The sequence below is a fragment of the Lolium rigidum genome, chromosome 7, assembly GCF_022539505.1.
Source record: "Lolium rigidum isolate FL_2022 chromosome 7, APGP_CSIRO_Lrig_0.1, whole genome shotgun sequence".
Taxonomy (NCBI): Eukaryota; Viridiplantae; Streptophyta; class Magnoliopsida; order Poales; family Poaceae; genus Lolium; species Lolium rigidum.
The window spans coordinates 6,702,992-6,724,841 of NC_061514.1; the positions used below are offsets into that span (position 1 = coordinate 6,702,992).

The window sequence follows — 21,850 nt, forward strand, 5'->3', positions numbered from 1 at the left end:
CTATTCATCGTAGGCAACCAAACGAGAGATTTTCTTTTCCTACATGTGAAAAACAACTCCGCAAGTATCAAAACGCCCTAAGAAAATGTTCGAGGATTCGTGTTCATCAATGTAGAAGATCTTACCCTAAACCGGCTGCTATTTTGCACATCATTTTCACGCACTGTTAGTTATGTCCTGTACTCAGCTCATCTCCTAGCACTATCAGCATCAACGACTAGGACCAGGAGTCGGATCAGCGACAGCCAGCAAGTGTGCGACCTGAGCCGTCCAACCTTTTATTCGACGGTCCAGAACACGAGTCTGGTTGCACATTTCCGACATCATTCGTGGAGCGCCTTCTTCCCCTGTCGCTAAACAAACCATTTCTGAAGCTTCTCTCCGATATTCCACTTTCTTGTTTCTTCCCTCCTCTGCTCTCCTCTTCCCTCCTTCTGGATCCTCTCCCACATGGTGTGACCAGCAAAACGGACCACCGCCCCAGCCATGCCTCCGCCGCTCGCCGCCGTGCTGGCGCTGCTCCTGGCGCTGGCCGCCGGCTCGGCCCGCGGCGCCGACGACCTGGCGTCCGACACCGCGGCGCTGCGGGCCTTCATCGCGCCGTTCGGCTCGGCGTCCGTGCACTGGATCGGCCAGGAGACGTGCAGCTGGACGGGCGTCGTCTGCACCGACGGCCGCGTCACGGGGCTCCACCTCCCCGGAGACGGCCTCCGCGGCTCCTTCCCCGCCGGCGCGCTCGGCGGCCTCACCAGGCTCACCGTGCTCTCGCTCCGCTACAACGCGCTCTCCGGGCCCCTCCCCGCCGACCTGGCCTCCTGCGTCCGCCTCCGGGTCGTCAACCTGCAGTCAAACCACCTCTCCGGCGAGCTCCCCGCCGCGATCCTCTCCCTCCCGGCGCTCACGCAGCTCAACCTCGCCGAGAACCGCTTCTCGGGGAAGATCCCGCCCACCATTGCCAAGAACCGGAGGCTGCAGGCGCTCTTCCTCGAGGGCAACCTCTTCACCGGCGAGCTGCCGGACGTCAACATGCCGGCCCTCCTCTCCCTGAACGTCTCCTTCAACAACCTCACCGGCGAGGTCCCCGAAGGCTTCGGGGGCATGCCGGCGGCGTCTTTCCTCGGCATGCCGCTGTGCGGCAAGCCCCTCCCGCCGTGCGCAACACCACCGTCGTCCCAGCCCCCCGCGCTCCCGCCCGGAACCGCCGTCGCGGTAACGCCCGGCAGGCGAGGACGGCGACACCTCCGCGGCGGCGACATCGCGGGCATTGTCATCGGCTGCGCAGTCGGCTTCCTGCTTCTCGCGGCCGCCCTCGTCCTTGTCTGCGCCGCCATCCGCCGCAAGCCGAGAGGAACCGCGTACCGCAGCCAGGACGCCGTCGCAGCGGAGCTGGCACTGCACAGCAAAGAGGCGATGAGCCCCAACGGCTACACTCCGCGGGTCTCCGACGCGCGGCCGCCTCCTCCCGCTCCAATGCTGCCTCCGGTCGGCCCCGTCGCCGTGGGCAAGAAGAAGCTCTTCTTCTTCGGGAGGGTGCCGAGGCCGTACGACCTCGAGGACCTGCTCCGCGCGTCCGCAGAGGTTCTTGGCAAGGGCACGTACGGAACCACGTACAAGGCCGCGCTCGAGATCGCGCCGGCCGTGGCAGTGAAGCGCCTCAAGGAGACGTCGCTGCCGGAGCGCGAGTTCCGGGACAAGATCGCGGCCATCGGCGGGATGGACCACCCCAACGTCGTGCCCCTGCAGGCCTACTACTTCAGCAAGGACGAGCGGCTCATGGTGTACGAGTTCGTCGCCACCGGCAGCCTCTCCTCCATGCTTCACGGTACGTGCGCTCACTCTTCTTTTTGTGTCATCAGGTTCTCTCTGTTTTCTTGCTCGTATGTTCGAAATTCAGCATCGAAATTCTGAACTAGTATTAACAAATAATTCAGGCAACCGTGGCTCCGGGCGATCGCCGCTGAGCTGGGAGTCGAGGCGGCGGATCGCGCTGGCGTCGGCGCGCGGGCTGGAGTACATCCACGCGACGGGGTCCAGGGTGGCGCACGGCAACATCAAGTCGTCCAACATCCTGCTCGGCCGGTCGGTGGACGCGCGGGTGGCGGACCACGGCCTGGCGAGCCTGGTCGGCCCCGCCGGCGCGCCGTCGATGCGCGTGGCCGGGTACCGCGCGCCGGAGGTGGTGGCGGACCCTCGGCGGCTGTCGCAGAAGGCGGACGTGTACAGCTTCGGGGTGCTGCTGCTGGAGATGCTGACGGGCAAGGCGCCGACGAACGCCGTGCTGCACGACGAGGGCGTGGACCTGCCGCGGTGGGCGCGGTCCGTGGTGCGCGAGGAGTGGACGTCCGAGGTGTTCGACACGGAGCTGCTGCGGCACCCGGGCGCCGAGGAGGAGATGGTGGAGATGCTGCGGCTGGCCATGGACTGCACCGTCACGGTCCCGGAGCAGCGGCCCGCCATGCCGGAGATCGCCGTCCGCATCGAGGAGCTCGCCGGGACGCCGTCGTCGGGCCGGCCTGGGGGACGGAGCGTGTCCGTTGATGAGGCCGACGATCGGCCGCTCAAGCCCGCCGGGTCGATGCGAGAGAGCTGAAGCTTTGATCGATCGTATCGGTTCGCTCGCGTCAGCCAGCACGCGCGGTGATCATTCGGTAACTTATGGAAGGTTCTGAAGAAAGAACAGGATCTGATCTTCTTACGTCTGTCTTACCCTTAGGGCATTATTACGGTGTGCTGCTGTTTATTATTCTTTGAAACTTGATGAGTTTCTTGATTCTTCTTCTTCCTTCTTCCGAAATTCTTTCGGTTAGCAGCGTGTGTTGAGATCGAGGGTGTTGGCGATAGAAGGAGCAATTGGTGCAATATGTAATTACAGCATGATTGAGTTGATTTCGTTGCGATCGTGCGCGGGAGTCATATGGTATCATCACCTAACGATTATAACTCGATAAACAGCTGCTTTTGTGCAGTATTTATGCTTCTTCCATGGAAACTGTCAAGACTTATCGGAATTTTCCTTGAAACGGGGTGAAATCAATCAAGAGCATAATCTTGAGACGACCCCGTCCCCATCGCATGCCCCTATCAAACGAAGTGAACGAGTCCAACGACTGTAACACAATAGACAGCGCATTGTCATGTCAATTAGGCACTGTCACTGAGTAATTTGGTCCTTGAAACTGCCATGGCAGTTTCTCCTTGAAACTTCGATGTCATGTCAGTTAGTTGTTGCGGTACGACGACTTGTCCACACCACAAGAACACGAAAGAGTTCTCTGAGAAAGGAAGGGGAGAACATGGATATGTGTGTTGGCTGCACATCCGATTGTCCCCAAGATCCTCTGTTGCTGGTGCTGCTGTCCCCAGAATCCCAATGATGATCAATGGAGAAGGCGTCAATGCGTGGCTGTAGATTTAGGCGTACTTGCCGAGCACAACTTCCAGGCCGGTACCCGTCCTTCCTTCGAACAAGCATAAAAAGAAGAAGAAGAAGATGGTTGCTGTTGGATACACAAACAGATCATGCAGTGCACCCCTGTCTGTCATTAGTTGGCACGCTTTTAAAAAGAAAGGAGGCTGATCGATCAAGCCGGAGCCGCTTCCCCACTACTAGACCACAACAATCAATGTGCTACTATATCGGAACCGATCTCGGGCCAGTGTTGTAGCAGTAGCAATAATGGTCGATGTGAATAAGTTTGGTCCTTGCAAAGAACAGCTCGGCTCGGCCATGGCCACAATCCAGTCCAATCCAATCCAATATAACCCAATACATCTCCAGAACACCTTTCTTAGGCCTGCTTTCGTCTAGACGGTGTTGAAGTTCGGAGACAGCCGTTGGCTTCGGCGAGTGCACAAAAAATTAAAAATAGTTTTCTACAAAGTTTTTAGGACACCTATTTTACATTTTTATTTACTCACGTCACTTGATTTTCTGGAATTGAATTAGACAGTTAATAAAATATGTGGTTGGTGTGAATGGAAAAACACATTTCGATACACTTGTTTTCTTCTCCCCTCCACCCTTTCTTGAGCCATCACAACACATATCAAAACCTAATTTTGAGTTTAAAAACTAAATTTGTGTAAAATGTTGAGATTATTGCCAGCCCACAAATCCCAATCAGCCGGCTTGCATGACATATGCTAAGGCAAGGCGACATTGCGATATCACGCGACAACCCAACCCATCCACACCGTACCGCCATGCCTTGTCATCCCAAATCGGACATCGCTGCCTTGTCCTCAAGATCCAAATCGACTTCCTTTACACAACTTCTTCCTACCACCACCTTCAGAGCCAACAAATAGGCCAAACAAATAAGACGACCGCCCCGACCTTCTATTGGATGGGGCAACTACTAAGTATGCTAGTAACCACTACTATTATCCATTATGTCCAAGATGTACTAAATAAGCATATAGATATAAAATTGATTTTTTGATGCATAGATATGCATCCAAGATGTACTAAATAAGCCTCATAGGTGGAGTCGCGCAAAACAAGTTGAAGATCATCTGGAAGCCTACTGATAAACCCTTCGTGGAAGACATATGACAAGTTTGAAATGAATGACTTGAAACAGAAGAGTAGTCCCAACAACCCTTTCCCGTATATGCATTTGGTCTCGCTACTCGTGTCATACACAATCTTCTACGTATATGGAAGGTACCACCAACCACTGTGGTTTATATAAAGGAATACATACAAGCAATCCTAGCTACATGCAATCATCCTCGACATAGCCATGTACCACCGTGCCCAAGAGGCGAACCAATTTTGGGGTTCATAAACCCTAGTTCATCCACCGTAGCCTCGTCGTGATCGCGCCATATGATCGCAGTGACCCCCCCCCCTCACACAATATACATCATATAATAGAAGCCCAAGACAAGAAGAAGATATTTTGCCTAATTGGGGGTCCAAACCTGGGTTAAATTGTGTGTTTGCATGATAATCCTACTTTGTTGACGCGAGCGTCACTGCTGCTACACATTTCACATTTTCCACGAGTTCCCCCAACAAGTTCGAGACCACACGAGATTTCACTCCTCGACATGATTCGGTTTGTACGAGAAAGTTAACATAAGGGGCACATATTGTGTGCCATGCAGGTAGGAATAAAGAAATGTAAATGGTGGCTATGAGTTTAGATAATTTGATAATCTCGCACCAAAGAGTTTTTACAAGTTTCCCTAAAATCTATATTTACTATATCTTTTTTGTGCACAACTTCTAGTTTCAGAATCTGACATGAGAACTTGCATACCAAGCATATTGGAGATGAACATATGAGTTATCAATTTTTATACATTCAAATGTATGCATAGCATTTTATATACATTGGTGATTACAATTCGAATATTTCCATACCAACTCAATAAGATGCTTGCATTGTAAACTTATTACTAAACCAAATGTAACTTGCAAGACACGTTTATACACTAAAACTTGTAAAAAATCGTGACAAGGACTCAAGTAATACTCTACAAGTTTCTAGAAATATGTACCTAATGATATGCTAAAAACAGCTACCAATATATTTCTAAAATTATATGCTTTATAGATCTCTACCATAAATACATATAAAAAATAGGCAATTTCCAAAATCAATGCAATAAAAATAGTAGTGCATAATACAACTTAAATTTAGCATGATGCGATAATACAACTTCATATCAAAGAATTCCAAAAATGATATATAGAAAATATGTCATGTGATCAACTAAGTGAAATAAGTAATAGAAGATTATATTTGTTAAAATAGCTGAAGGAGATATGCCCTAGAGGCAATAATAAAGTGGTTATTATTTATATCTTTATGTTTATGATAAATGTTTATATATCATGCTATAATTGTATTAACCGAAACATTAGTACATGTGTGATATGTAGACAAACAAAGAGTCCCTAGTATGCCTCTTAACTAGCTTGTTGATTAATGGATGATTAATTTCATAATCATGAACATTGGATGTTATTAATAACAAGGTTATATCATTGTATGAATGATGTAATGGACACACCCAATTAAGCGTAGCATAAGATCTCGTCATTAAGTTATTTGCTATAAGCTTTCGATACATAGTTACCTAGTCCTTATGACCATGAGATCATGTAAATCACTTATACCGGAAAGGTACTTTGATTACATCAAACGCCACTGCGTAAATGGGTGGTTATAAAGGTGGGATTAAGTATCCGGAAAGTATGAGTTGAGGCATATGGATCAACGAGTGGGATTTGTCCATCCCGATGACGGATAGATATACTCGGGGCCCTCTCGGTGTAATGTCGTCTAATGTCTTGCAAGCATATGAATAAGTTCATAAGAGACCACATACCACGGTACGAGTAAAGAGTACTTGTCAGGAGACGAGGATGAACAAGGTATAGAGTGATACCGAAGATCAAACCTCGGACAAGTAAAATATCGCGTGACAAAGGGAATTGATATCTTATGTGAATGGTTCATTCGATCACTAAAGTCATCGTTGAATATGTGGGAGCCATTATGGATCTCCAGATCCCGCTATTGGTTATTGGTCGGAGTGAGTACTCAACCATGTCCGCATAGTTCACGAACCGTAGGGTGACACACTTAAAGTTGGATGTTGAAATGGTAGAACTTGAATATGGAATGGAGTTCGAATATTTGTTCGGAGTCCCGGATGAGATCCCGGACATCACGAGGAGTTCCGGAATGGTCCGGAGAATAAGATTCATATATAGGAAGTCATATTCCAAGTTTGGAAATGATCCGGTGCATTTATGGCAGGTTCTAGAAGGTTCTAGAAAAGTCCGGAAGAAATCACCATGGAAAGTAGAGTCCCGGAGGGACTCCACCTTGCATGACCAGCCAACCCTAAAGGGGAGGAGTCCAAGGTGGACTCCCCTAGGGTGGCCGGCCAACCCACCTCAAGGAAAGGTGGGAGTCCCACCTTGGGTAGGACTCCCTCCTTGAGTGGGTTTCCCATATATGGGAGGTTTTAGTGTTGGGGTCTTATTCGAAGACTTGGACTAGAACTCTTGGTGCTTCCACCTATATAATGAGGGGCATAGGAGAGGGGGCTGACCACTTCAAGCCTCAGCCTTGGCCGCACCCCTCAGAGGGCCGGCGCCCAACCCCCTCTCTCCCCAAACCCTAGCGGTCTCTCTCCTCCACCACATCCCGCACGCTTAAGCGAAGCTCCGCCGGATTTCTCCACCACCACCGACACCACGCCGTCGTGCTGTCGGATTCAAGAGGAGCTACTACTTCCGCTGCCCGCTGGAACGGGGAGGTGGACGTCGTCTTCATCAACAACCGAACGTGTGACCGAGTACGGAGGTGCTGCCCATTCGTGGCGCCGGAACCGATCGTGATCAAGATCTTCTACGCGCTTTTGCAAGCGGCAAGTGAATGTCTACCGCAGCAACAAGAGCCTCATCTTGTAGGCTTTGGAATCTCTTCAAGGGTGAGACTCGATACCCCCTCGTTGCTACCGTCTTCTAGATTGCATCTTGGCTTGGATTGCGTGTTCGCGGTAGGAAATTTTTTTGTTTTCTATGCAACGTTATCCTACAGTGGTATCAGAGCCGTGTCTATGCATACATGGTTGCACGAGTAGAACACAATGGTTTGTGGGCGTTGATGCTCTTGTTATCTTTAGTTTGAGTACTTTGCATCTTTGTGGCATAGTGGGATGAAGCGGCCCGGACTAACTTTACATGACCGCGTTCATGAGACTTGTTCCTCGTTCGACATGCAACTTGTATTGCATAAGAGGCTTTGCGGGTGTCTGTCTCTCCTACTATAGTGAAGATTCAATTTACTCTTCTATTGACAACACTAGTATCACCGTTGTGGTTCATGTTCGTAGGTAGATTAGATCTTACTCGAAAACCCTAAACCACGTAAAATATGCAAACCAAATTAGAGACGTCTAACTTGTTTTTGCAGGGTTTGGTGATGTGATATGGCCATAATGTGATGATGAATATGTATGAGATGATCATTATTGTATTGTGGCAACCAGCAGGAGCCTTATGGTTGTCTTTAATTTTCATGTTGAGTGGTATTTCAAAGTAGTTGTAATAGTTGCTACATGAGGTGAACAACCATGAAGACGGCGTCATGAACCTTGACGCTACGCCAACGATGATGGAGATCATGCCCGCTGATGATGGAGATCATGTCCGTGCTTTAGAGATGAAGATCGAAGGCGCAAAGACAAAAGGGCCATATCATATCACATATGAACTGCATGTGATGTTAATCCTTTTATGCATCTTATTTTGCTTAGAACGCGACGGTAGCATTATAAGATGATCCCTCACATTAATATCAAGATAATAAAGTGTTCTCCCCTCGTATGCACCGTTGTAACGAGTTCGTCGTTTCAAAGCATCTCGTGATGATCGGATGTGATAGATTCAACGATTCACATACAACGGGTGTAAGCCATGTTGCACACGCGGAATACTTGGGTTTGCTTGACGAGCCTAGCATGTACGGACATGGCCTCGGGACAACGGAAACCGAAAGGTTGAACACGAGTCATATGGATGATATGATCAACATGTTGATGTTCACCATTGAAGCTACATCATCTCACGTGATGATCGGTTTTTGGTGTAGTGAATTTGGATCGTGTACCACTTAACAACTATGAGGGATGTTGTATTAAGTGGGAGTTCATTAGTAATTAGATTAAAACATGAACTAATTATCATAAACATAGTCTGAGTAGTATTTTTGAATTAATTTTGTAGTATTGGCATCCGTTTTCTACTATGCGCTAGTCTTGTTATTGAGATAGAAATACTTGTTAAAATCTAACAAGAAACTTTACGGATTGGTACCGTATTGTTAAAGAATCAAGAATTGATTAAGTCCTATTGCAAACTTTTAGTAAACCTCACATTGTTGATTCAAAGATCTATGGTTTCAATTAGTACCTAAAGTTATCTTGTCTCCGTCAAACTTGAAGTTCAAATTTGTTTGAAAAGTAAGGAGCTAAAAATTTAGTTTTCAGAAATAATCAAGGTATGAGATATATGTGATATCTAAGACCTTATTGCAAGATGATAGAATATAATTTGGTGAGACTACATAAACTCATAAGTTTTATGATAATGTACGAAGGTTGAAGATGCAAGGCGTCACAATCCTCCAACTATTGGGGCACTAAGGATATTCGCATATCCAGGAAGTGACCATCCTTAATATGCACCGTTGCTAAGACTCGTCGTTTCGAAGCATCACGTGATGATCGGGTGTGATAGATTCTACGTGTGCATACAACGGGTGCAAGCTAGATTTGCACATGCAAATACCAAGGTTTAAACTTTATGAGCCTAGCATGTACGGACATGGTCTCGGAAAGTTGTCATGAATTAATGGATAAAATTATGAGTGAAATTGTTCATCGTATTACAAAGTTACTAATAGTGAAATCTGGAACACTTGTCATATGATGATTAACTTCAAAATAAGAACCTCAAGGTTATTGGTATTAGACCAACAAACCTAGAAGTTATTGATGTTGAAGTGTTTTTACGAATAATGAGGAAAGCTAAAAGAGAAACCGCAAAAGATATTTTGGCAAAAGAAAAGAAAAGACTAGAAAGTCTAGCTCGGGTGTATATAAATGATATACATGTTATGGTTGTATTCCTAGTTAAGTCACACTAAGAAATTCTTGGGTATTAGTACTATATTGGTTGGTATGAAGTGTCATACAAAGCAACGCAATACAAGAATACAATGGCCTAAGTGGTCGACAAGGAATATGATAGGAATGCACGCCTGGAACAAAAATAAAGTGTTATTATGTTCATCATTGGCATTCTATCTAACCCTTAGAATTTATAATAAAGAACTTAATAATTGTTATTTTGCTCTGGTCAAATGAAAACAATGAGTTGTTTAAATTATGACATTACTCCATGTACGATGGATAAGTTATTATAAATCTTAATGGTGAAACACACATACATAACACCGACGCTAAAATGCCATAAGGCAAATGATTTGAATTCCACTTATTTGTGGAACCGCCATTTAGGTCATGTTGGAAAGGAACGCATGAAGAAACTCCATGCAAATGGATTTTTGGAGTCATTTGATTTTTTGAATCGTTTGGCGCTTGCAAATCTTTTCTAAAAGAGAATGACTAAAATACCGTTCATAGGCCAAGCTTTGAACGGGCAACTAACTTAGTGGAACATACATGATGATGTATTTGGATCACTGGGTATAGTTGTGTGCGGAAGATTCTTATACTTCATGAAAACTTCAAACAATGAATTGAGTATATATATGTGGATATATTCGATAAGGAAGAAGTTTGAAACATTTGAATGGATTCAAATAAATTTCAGCATGAATTAGAAATCATCGTAATAGAAAAGTCAAATATCTATGATTGGATCATAGTGGAAATATTTGAATTACTAGTTTTAGCGAACATCTAAGAGAGTTATGAAATTGTTCTACAACTCACATTTCTTGGAGTATCATAGTGATGATGAAGTATCCGAGAGATGTATCCAAACCTAGTTGGGTCAATGATGAGATAAAATATTAATGCCATTATATTTTTGTGAATTATGCTTTAGAGACTACCGCTTTACACTCTGAATAGAGCATCATCATGATCCGTTGAAATGACATCATACGAGTTATGACATGGGTATAAACCCTAATAGTCTTTTCTTAAATTTTGGTATGCATAGCATAAGTAAATAAGTTTACAACCAAAATCGGATGAATGTCTTTGTTGGTTATCCCGGAGAATTGATTGGGAATTCTTCCCACAATGGAGACAAAGACAAAAGTGTTTGTCAATGTTTCTTATTTCCAAGAAATTGTTTCTAGCGAAGTTTTTGAGTGGGAGGACAATAGAACTTGATAAGGTTTATGAACCCGAGCATAATGATCGAGTAGCGCAGCATCGGAATTGGTTCCGGAAGCGGCCACGACGATCATGGCTCCTATGACTACAAAGTGTTTTAGCCATGGAGATCGAAGTACATATTGAACCTTGTAGGTATGGTTTACTTTGTGATCAAATAAATGATTTGTGGACAAAGGATTGATTTTGAACAATGATAAACCAACTACAAGCAAAGAAGTTATGATGGGCCCCGACTCCGTTAAAATGGCCATGCACCATGAAATCCATAATAGATGAATACTTTTTGAAAGTAAATGGATCTATAGACTTAGATGAAATATCTTTGAAGAAGCTCGACTTGTTGAAAAATTGTTTACGACAAAGTTCAAAGAGTTGACTACGATAAGATTAGATCTTCCGTAGCAATGCTTATAGTCTATGTGGATTATTCTAGTAATCACTACATATTTCTTTTATGAGATATGCTAGTAGGATGGCAAAATACATTACTTATCAGAAGTATGTATTAAAGGTGTATACAAGATACAACAAAGAGTTTTGCTGGTCCGTGGAATACTAGATAGGTATACGAACTTCAATTGGATGAAGTAAGTATTGCGGAGTTGGAATCTTCACCGGATGAAATAGTCAAAGAGTTTTTGATTTCATCGGAGACGATGAAGAGGCTTGCATTTGCAAGAAATTAAGTGGGAGCGCTAAGACACATTTATAATACTTTATGTAGGTGACATATAGTTGGTTATAAATGATGTAATTATATACTTGATTAAAAAGGTTTCATTGAGAATTAACTTCAATGAAAGGATATGGACTCGAAACAAATTTAGTGTCAAGATCTATGAAGATAGATTGAAACACATAAATAAGTTTAAGTCAAAGTACATATGATGGATATTGAAGTAGTTCAATATAGAAATATTAAGAAAATGTTCTTGTCATTTGAAGGTTTAACAAGACTTGAGTGTATCTGACACTCAATGAGTAAAAACACATGAGTGATTATAGATCACGAATAATATGTACACAATCAGATATCATGTGCTATAAAGTGTTATGAGCATATACCAGAATGATTCATATGATGATCATTGGACGACAGTAAGAATATCCTTGAGTACTTTAGAAGAACTAAGGATATATATATATATATATATATATTTGTATGAAGAAATGACAAACAAATCGCTGTAAGGTGTTACACCGATATTGGTTTTGTCACATATAAAATATAATTTCAATCTCAAATTAGACTAAGTGTTGTTTAAAAGGTAGCACAATGAGCTAGAAGTTGTCTATGCTAGATTTAGAAGAGTTCTAAATATTGTGACGGATTCTACAAAAGAAGGCAGAGTATGTCATTATTTTGACAATGACAAAAGATGTTAAGTCAAGAGGTTCTTTGAGAACTTGGTGCAGTTCCGACAGAGTCAGAACTTTGAAGCTATATTGTGTGTGACAATATTAGTGACATATTTCAGACAGCGGAATTAAGGTTCCACCGGAAGATCAAACATATTTAATGCCGACTCATTTGGAAATGAGTGATGCGTTGAGACGCAAATGAATTACAAAATACATACGTTTCACGAGCGTGTCAGATCCGTTGACTAAAAACCTCTCCCGTGAGCAATACATGATAAAGCACCATAAGGCCAAGGTGTTATATCTTTACAAATGTAAACTAGATTATTGACTCTAGTGCAAGTGGGAGACTGAAGGAGATATGCCCTAGAGGAAATAATAAAGTGGTTATTATTTATATCTTTATGTTTATGATAAATGTTTATATATCATGCTATAATTGTATTAACCGAAACATTAGTACATGTGTGATATGTAGACAAAGAAAGAGTCCCTAGTATGCCTCTTAACTAGCTTGTTGATTAATGGATGATTAGTTTCATAATCATGAACATTGGATGTTATTAATAACAAGGTTATATCATTGTATGAATGATGTAATGGACACACCCAATTAAGCGTAGCATAAGATTTCTTCATTAAGTTATTTGCTATAAACTTTTGATACATAGTTACCTAGTCCTTATGACCATGAGATCATGTAAATCACTTATACCGGAAAGGTACTTTGATTACATTAAACGCCACTGCGTAAATGGGTGGTTATAAAGGTGGGATTAAGTATCCGGAAAGTATGAGTTGAGGCATATGGATCAACGATGGGATTTGTCCATCCCGATGACGGATAGATATACTCCGGGCCCTCTCGGTGGAATGTCGTCTAATGTCTTGCAAGCATATGAATAAGTTCATAAGAGACCACATACCACGGTACGAGTAAAGAGTACTTGTCAGGAGACGAGGATGAACAAGGTATAGAGTGATACCGAAGATCAAACCTCGGACAAGTAAAATATCGCGTGACAAAGGGAATTGGTATCTTATGTGAATGGTTCATTCGATCACTAAAGTCATCGTTGAATATGTGGGAGCCATTATGGATCTCCAGATCCCGCTATTGGTTATTGGTCGGAGTGAGTACTCAACCATGTCCGCATAGTTCACGAACCGTAGGGTGACACACTTAAAGTTGGATGTTGAAATGGTAGAACTTGAATATGGAATGGAGTTCGAATATTTGTTCGGAGTCCCGGATGAGATCCCGGACATCACGAGGAGTTCCGGAATGGTCCGGAGAATAAGATTCATATATAGGAAGTCATATTCCAAGTTTGGAAATGATCCGGTGCATTTATGGCAGGTTCTAGAAGGTTCTAGAAAAGTCCGGAAGAAATCACCATGGAAAGTAGAGTCCCGGAGGGACTCCACCTTGCATGACCAGCCAACCCTAAAGGGGAGGAGTCCAAGGTGGACTCCCCTAGGGTGGCCGGCCAACCCACCTCAAGGAAAGGTGGGAGTCCCACCTTGGGTAGGACTCCCTCCTTGAGTAGGTTTCCCACATATGGGAGGTTTTAGTGTTGGGGTCTTATTCGAAGACTTGGACTAGAACTCTTGGTGCTTCCACCTATATAATGAGGGGCATAGGAGAGGGGGCTGACCACTTCAAGCCTCAGCCTTGGCCGCACCCCTCGGAGGGCCGGCGCCCAACCCCCCTCTCTCCCCAAACCCTAGCGGTCTCTCTCCTCCACCACATCCCGCACGCTTAAGCGAAGCTCCGCCGGATTTCTCCACCACCACCGACACCACGCCGTCGTGCTGTCGGATTCAAGAGGAGCTACTACTTCCGCTGCCCGCCGGAACGGGGAGGTGGACGTCGTCTTCATCAACAACCGAACGTGTGACCGAGTACGGAGGTGCTGCCCGTTCGTGGCGCCGGAACCGATCGTGATCAAGATCTTCTACGCGCTTTTGCAAGCGGCAAGTGAACGTCTACCGCAGCAACAAGAGCCTCATCTTGTAGGCTTTGGATTCTCTTCAAGGGTGAGACTCGATACCCCCTCGTTGCTACCGTCTTCTAGATTGCATATTGGCTTGGATTGCGTGTTCGCGGTAGGAAATTTTTTTGTTTTCTATGCAACATTATCCTACAATAGCGTCATGCTTAAAATAAGTTCTCAAGAAGTATAAAAGTTTATTATAAAATATGTCTTGGACAAACCCTAACCGCCTTCCATCCTCCCTAGCTCCCACAATCACGAACTCAAGGTTGATGTTGACTATTAAAGAGATAATGACATCTCATACTGTTGTGACATGGTGAACAATCCTTTTCATGTATCTCTATTTAATTCTACTACACATTAAAAAGTAATCCCAATTAATGTTTTATATAGTGAATTGAAAAAACATGTGGCTTGAGGTCACAGAACTACATGTCAAAATACCAGTTCAAATGATATTCACATCATCTTTAGTAATAGTAGTATTCAGTGGTGGAGCTGCATAGTGACCATGTGGTCAAGCGACCACACAAAAATATTGGTTTGCAACAAAAACCAAAATATAAGTACACCTAATTGACCCCATAAATCCCAATTTATGATATCACTATAGTTTTATTTTTAGCTTTGACATCACTTGCTCCTATTTCCAGCTCCGCCACTGGGGTAGTGTTGATAAACAAACTATGAAAGAGTAAGTTTAGTATCCATTTCACCTTTTAGATGCTACCACTTATCTTAACAATCTAGAAACCTGCCATCTAGTTACCACCGTACCATAATATTGGCCTAGGTTTATGCTTGCTTATGTCAAGTAAGAGAATAAGTAGTGCTTATCCAAATTTGGGAATTTTGTTTGAATATATTATTACTTGTGTGAATGTAGTCTTTGTATTGAATTGTGTTCACAAAAGACAAGCATAATTATGAATCTCAAATCAGGAGAAATAAAAAAATGTTTACATCGATCAAGAAATTGGTGGAATCCTCAAATCAAACTCAAAAGATGTTGACTTGATGGAAATTATTTGAAAGACAATATTGAGCGTCCCTAGGGGATCTGATTGCCCATCCCCTAGTCCTCGGGACACGTGTCCCATTTTCCTGAAAATCCTGCTTTTGCTTTATTGTAGCAAAAAAAACCTCCACGGTTTTGCTTCATTGTAGAAAAAAAGCGGTTCAGCTGTAAAACAAAAAAGACCAAGAGATGGACCTCACCGGGGACTTTGCCGGAGTCCTCGACTGAGAGTTCAGGCTTGCGTAAGCCCGCGTAGCCCAGGTAAAAAAAAAGTTGTATACTCATTTAGCAAAACCATAGAGCGTTTGTAGCAAAATTTTCTACATATGATGCAAATCCACATTTGTATGTTGCCAAACCATAGAAGTATGGTAGCAAAAGAATTCTTCGCATGACGCAAAAATACAGAACATTTGAAGTGTGTGAATCAACTAGGTTAGGAGCCAAGCTTCAGACCTGCAACCACCACCAGCAACACTGTTATATTGTGATCCAAATTCCAAGAAGAGGCTAACTTCTGACGAGCGGAGCGAGGCTGATCGATCAAGCCGGAGCCGCTTCCCCACTACTAGACCACAACAATCAATGTGCTACTATATCGGAACCGATCTCGGGCCAGTGTTGTAGCAGTAGCAATAATGGTCGATGTGAATAAGTTTGGTCCTTGCAAAGAACAGCTCGGCTCGGCCATGGCCACAATCCAGTCCAATCCAATCCAATCTAACCCAATACATCTCCAGAACACCTTTCTTAGGCCTGGTTTCGTCTAGACAGTGTTGAAGTTCGGAGACAGCCGTTGGCTTCGGCGAGTGCACAAAAAATTAAAAATAGTTTTCTACAAAGTTTTTAGGACACCTATTTTACATTTTTATTTACTCACGTCACTTGATTTTCTGGAATTGAATTAGACGGTTAATAAAATATGTGGTTGGTGTGAATGGAAAAACACATTTCGATACACTTGTTTTCTTCTCCCCTCCACCCTTTCTTGAGCCATCACAACACATATCAAAACCTAATTTTGAGTTTAAAAACTAAATTTGTGTAAAATGTTGAGATTATTGCCAGCCCACAAATCCCAATCAGCCGGCTTGCATGACATATGCTAAGGCAAGGCGACATTGCGATATCACGCGACAACCCAACCCATCCACACCGTACCGCCATGCCTTGTCATCCCAAATCGGACATCGCTGCCTTGTCCTCAAGATCCAAATCGACTTCCTTTACACAACTTCTTCCTACCACCACCTTCAGAGCCAACAAATAGGCCAAACAAACAAGACGACCGCCCCGACCTTCTATTGGATGGGGCAACTACTAAGTATGCTAGTAACCACTACTATTATCCATTATGTCCAAGATGTACTAAATAAGCATATAGATATAAAATTGATTTTTTGATGCATAGATATGCATCCAAGATGTACTAAATAAGCCTCATAGGTGAACTCACGCAAAACAAGTTGAAGATCATCTGGAAACTGGAAGCCTACTGATAAACCCTTCGTGGAATACTGATGGCGTGTATTTCAGACGTTCGTTGGGAACCCCAAGAGGAAGGTATGATGCGCACAGCAGCAAGTTTTCCCTCAGAAAGAAACCAAGGTTTATCGAACCAGGAGGAGCCAAGAAGCACGTTGAAGGTTGATGGCGGCGGGATGTAGTGCGGCGCAACACCGGAGATTCCGGCGCCAACGTGGAACCTCGCACAACACAACCAAAGTACTTTGCCCCAACGAAACAAGTGAGGTTGTCAATCTCACCGGCTTGCTCGTAACAAATGATTAACCGTATTGTGTGGAAGATGATTGTTTGCAGAGAAAACGATAGAAACAAGTATTGCAGCAGATTTGTATTTCAGTATAAAAGAATGGACGGGGTCCACAGTTCACTAGAGGTGTCTCTCCCATAAGATAAAAGCATGTTGGGTGAACAAATTACAGTCGGGCAATTGACAAATAGAGAGGGCATAACAATGCACATACATGTCATGATAAGTATAGTGAGATTTAATTGGGCATTACGACAAAGTACATAGACCGCCATCCAACCGCATCTATGCCTAAAAAGTCCACCTTCAGGTTATCATCCGAACCCCTTCCAGTATTAAGTTGCAAAGCAACAGACAATTGCATTAAGTATGGTGCGTAATGTAATCGACAACTACATCCTTAGACATAGCATCAATGTTTTATCCCTAGTGGCAACAGCACAACACAACCTTAGAACTTTCGTCACTCGTCCCGTGTGTCAATGCGGGCATGAACCCACTATCGAGCATAAATACTCCCTCTTGGAGTTAAGAGCAAAAACTTGGCCAGAGCCTCTACTAATAACGGAGAGCATGCAAGATCATAAACAACACATATGTAATAACTTGATAATTAACATAACATGGTATTCTCTATCCATCGGATCCCGACAAACACAACATATAGCATTACGGATAGATGGTCTTGATCATGTTAGGCAGCTCACAAGATCCAACAATGAAGCACAATGAGGAGAAGACAACCATCTAGCTACTGCTATGGACCCATAGTCCGAGGGTGAACTACTCACTCATCACTCCGGAGGCGACCATGGCGGTGTAGAGTCCTCCGGGAGATGAATCCCCTCTCCGGCAGGGTGCCGGAGGAGATCTCCGGAATCCCCCGAGATGGGATTGGCGGCGGCGGCGTCTCGGTAAGGTTTTCCGTATCGTGGTTCTTCGCCTCGGGGGTTTCGCGACGGAGGCTTTAAGTAGGCGGAAGGGCAACGTGGGGGCCACACGAGGGCCCCACACCATAGGTCGGCGCGGCCAAGACCCGGGCCGCGCCGCCCTATGGTGGCGGCCCCTCGTGGCCCCACTTCGACTCCTCTTCGGTCTTCCGGAAGCTTCGTGGCAAAATAGGACCCCGGGTTTTGATTTCGTCCAATTCCGAGAATATTTCGTTACTAGGATTTCTGAAACCAAAAACAGCGAAAACAAAGAACCGGCTCTTCGGCATCTTGTTAATAGGTTAGTTCCAGAAAATGCACGAATATGACATAAAGTGTGCATAAAACATGTAGGTATCATCAATAATATGGCATGGAACATAAGAAATTATCGATACGTCGGAGACGTATCAGCATCCCTAAGCTTAGTTCTGCTCGTCCCGAGCGAGGTAAAACGATAACAAAGATAATTTCTGAAGTGACATGCCATCATAACCTTGATCATACTATTTGTAAACATATGTAATGAATGCAGCGATCAAAACAATGGTAATGACATGAGTAAACAAGTGAATCATAAAGCAAAGACTTTTCATGAATAGTACTTCAAGACAAGCATCAATAAGTCTTGCATAAGAGTTAACTCATAAAGCAATAAATCAAAGTAAAGGTATTGAAGCATCACAAAGGAAGATTAAGTTTCAGCGGTTGCTTTCAACTTGTAACATGTATATCTCATGGATAATTGTCAACATAGAGTAATATAACAAGTGCAATATGCAAGTATGTAGGAATCAATGCACAGTTCACACAAGTGTTTGCTTCTTGAGGTGGAGAGAGATAGGTGAAGCTGACTCAACATAAAAGTAAAGAGAATGTTCCTTCAAAGAGGAAAGCATCGATTGCTATATTTGTGCTAGAGCTTTTATTTTGAAAACACGAAACAATTTTGTCAACGGTAGTAATAAAGCATATGAGTTATGTAAATTATATCTTACAAGTTGCAAGTCTTATGCATAGTATACTAATAGTGCCCGCACCTTGTCCTAATTAGCTTGGACTACCGGATCATCGCAATACACATGTTTTAACCAAGTGTCACAATGGGGTACCTCCATGCCGCTCGTACAAAGGTCTAAGGAGAAAGCTTGCATTTTGGATTTCTCGCTTTTGATTATTCTCAACTTAGACATCCATACCGGGACAACATGGACAACGGATAATGGACTCCTCTTTAATGCATAAGCATGTGACAACAATTATTATTCTCATATGAGATTGAGGATATATGTCCAAAACTGAAACTTCCACCATGAATCATGGCTTTAGTTAGCGGCCCAATGTTCTTCTCTAACAATATGCATGCTCCAACCATTAAGGTGGTAGATCTCTCTTACTTCGGACAAGACGGACATGCATAGCAACTCACATGATATTCAACAAAGAATAGTTGATGGCGTCCCCGAAGCATGGTTATCGCACAACAAGCAACTTAATAAGAGATAAAGTGCATAAGTACATATTCAATACCACAATAGTTTTTAAGCTATTTGTCCCATGAGCTATATATTGCAAAGGTGAATGATGGAATTTTAAAGGTAGCACTCAAGCAATTTACTTTGGAATGGCGGATAAATACCATGTAGTAGGTAGGTATGGTGGACACAAATGGCATAGTGGTTGGCTCAAGTATTTTGGATGCATGAGAAGTATTCCCTCTCGATACAATGTTTAGGCTAGCAAGGTTATTTGAAACAAACACAAGGATGAACGGTGCAGCAAAACTCACATAAAAGACATATTGTAAACATTATAAGACTCTACACCGTCTTCCTTGTTGTTCAAGACTCAATACTAGATGTTATCTAGACTCTAGAGAAACCAAATATGCAAACCAAACTAGCAAGTTCTAAGTGTTTCTTCATTAATGGGTGCAAAGTATATGATGCAAGAGCTTAAACATGAGCACAACAATTGCCAAGTATCAAATTATCCAAGACATTTTAGAATCACTACATGTAGTATTTTCCAATTCCAACCATATAACAATTTAACAAAGAAGAAACTTCGCCATGAATACTATGAGTAGAGCCTAGGGACATACTTGTCCATATGCTACAGCGGAGCGTGTCTCTCTCCCATAAAGTGAATGCTAGGATCCATTTTATTCAAACAAAACAAAAACAAAAACAAACCGACGCTCCAAGCAAAGTGCATAAGATGTGACGGAATAAAAATATAGTTTCGGGGAGGAACTCGATAATGTTGTCGATGAAGAAGGGGATGCCTTGGGCATCCCCAAGCTTAGACGCTTGAGTCTTCTTAGAATATGCAGGGGTGAACCACCGGGGCATCCCCAAGCTTAGAGCTTTCACTCTCCTTGATCATATTGTATCATCCTCCTCTCTTGATCCTTGAAAACTTCCTCCACACCAAACTCGAAACAACTCATTAGAGGGTTAGTGCACAATAAAAATTCACATGTTCAGAGGTGACACAATCATTCTTAACACTTCTGGACATTGCATAAAGCTACTGGACATTAATGGCAACATAGCAAAAGAGGCAATGCGAAATAAAAGGCAGAATCTGTCAAAACAGAACAGTCCGTAAAGATGGATTTTATTAGGGCACCAGACTTGCTCAAATGAAAATGCCCAAATTGAATGAAAGTTGCGTACATATCTGTGGATCACTTACGTAAATTGGCTTAATTTTCTGAGTTACCTACAGAGAATTATACCCAGATTCGTGACAGCAAAGAAATCTGTTTCTGCGCAGTAATCCAAATCTAGTATTTACTTTACTATCAAAGACTTTACTTGGCACAACAAAACATAAAACTAAGATAAGGAGAGGTTGCTACAGTAGTAAACAACTTCCAAGACTCAAATATAAAACAAAATACTGTAGTAAAATAACACATGGGTTATCTCCCAAGAAGTTCTTTCTTTATAGCCATTAAGATGGGCTCAGCAGTTTTAATGATGCACTCGCAAGAAATAGTATTTGAAGCAAAAGAGAGCATCAAGAGGCAAATTTAAAACACATTTAAGTCTAAAATGCTTCCTATGCATAGGAATCTTGTAAATGAACAAGTTCATGAAGAGCAAAGTAACAAGCATAGGAAGATAAAACAAGTGTAGCTTCAAAAATTTCAGCACATTGAGAGGTGTTTTAGTAACATGAAAATTTCTACAACCATATTTTCCTCTCTCATAATAATTTTCAGTAGCATCATGAGCAAACTCAACAATGTAACTATCACATAAAGCATTCTTATCATGAGTCTCATGCATAAAATTATTACTCTCCACGTAAGCATAATCAATTTTATTAGTTGTAGTGGGAGCAAATTCAACAAAGTGGCTATCATCATATATAGGAGGCATATTGTAATCATAAAAGAAAATTTTCTCCTCAATGCTTGGGGGACTAAAAAGATCATGCTCATCAGAGCCATCTTCCCCAAGCTTAGAATTTTCCATAGCATTAGCAACAATGGTGTTCAAAGCATCCATAGTAATAACATTCCCATTAGCATGCATATAAAGTTCCATGGGTTTTTTAATTCTCTCTTCAAACACATCATGTCCTAATTCAAGATAAAGTTCATAAAGATCTCTCATATTTTTGTTGTTTTCCATTATGCTTAACTAGTGAAATAAAAACATGCATGATATTAAGTAAAGTAAAACAAGTAACTAATTTTTTTTGTGTTTTTGATATAGCAAACAAGATAGTAAATAAAATAAAACTAGCAACTAATTTTTTTTGTGTTTTGATATAATGCAGCAAACAAAGTAGTAAATAAAATAAAGCAAGACAAAAACAAAGTAAAGAGATTGGGAAGTGGAGACTCCCCTTG

The 21,850-nt window shown here is 42.9% G+C and overlaps 1 protein-coding gene across 1 annotated transcript; it reads left to right on the forward strand.

Annotated features, from left to right (window-relative positions):
* Positions 1-319: 319 nt before the first annotated feature.
* LOC124678282 (probable inactive receptor kinase At1g48480) lies at positions 320-2,822 on the forward strand. Its single transcript, XM_047214196.1, has 2 exons — positions 320-1,822; positions 1,932-2,822. The coding sequence occupies exons 1-2, from the start codon at positions 487-489 to the stop codon at positions 2,588-2,590; spliced, it is 1,995 nt and encodes a 664-aa protein (XP_047070152.1). The 5' UTR covers positions 320-486; the 3' UTR covers positions 2,591-2,822.
* The last annotated feature ends 19,028 nt before the right edge of the window (positions 2,823-21,850 follow it).

Bases quoted from the DNA above. Each gene is read 5' to 3' on its own strand.
- LOC124678282 (XM_047214196.1), top strand. From the start codon at position 487: ATGCCTCCGCCGCTCGCCGCCGTGCTGGCGCTGCTCCTGGCGCTGGCC. The intron at 1,823-1,931 runs GTACGTGCGCTC...CAAATAATTCAG, and splicing joins CCTCTCCTCCATGCTTCACG to GCAACCGTGGCTCCGGGCGA.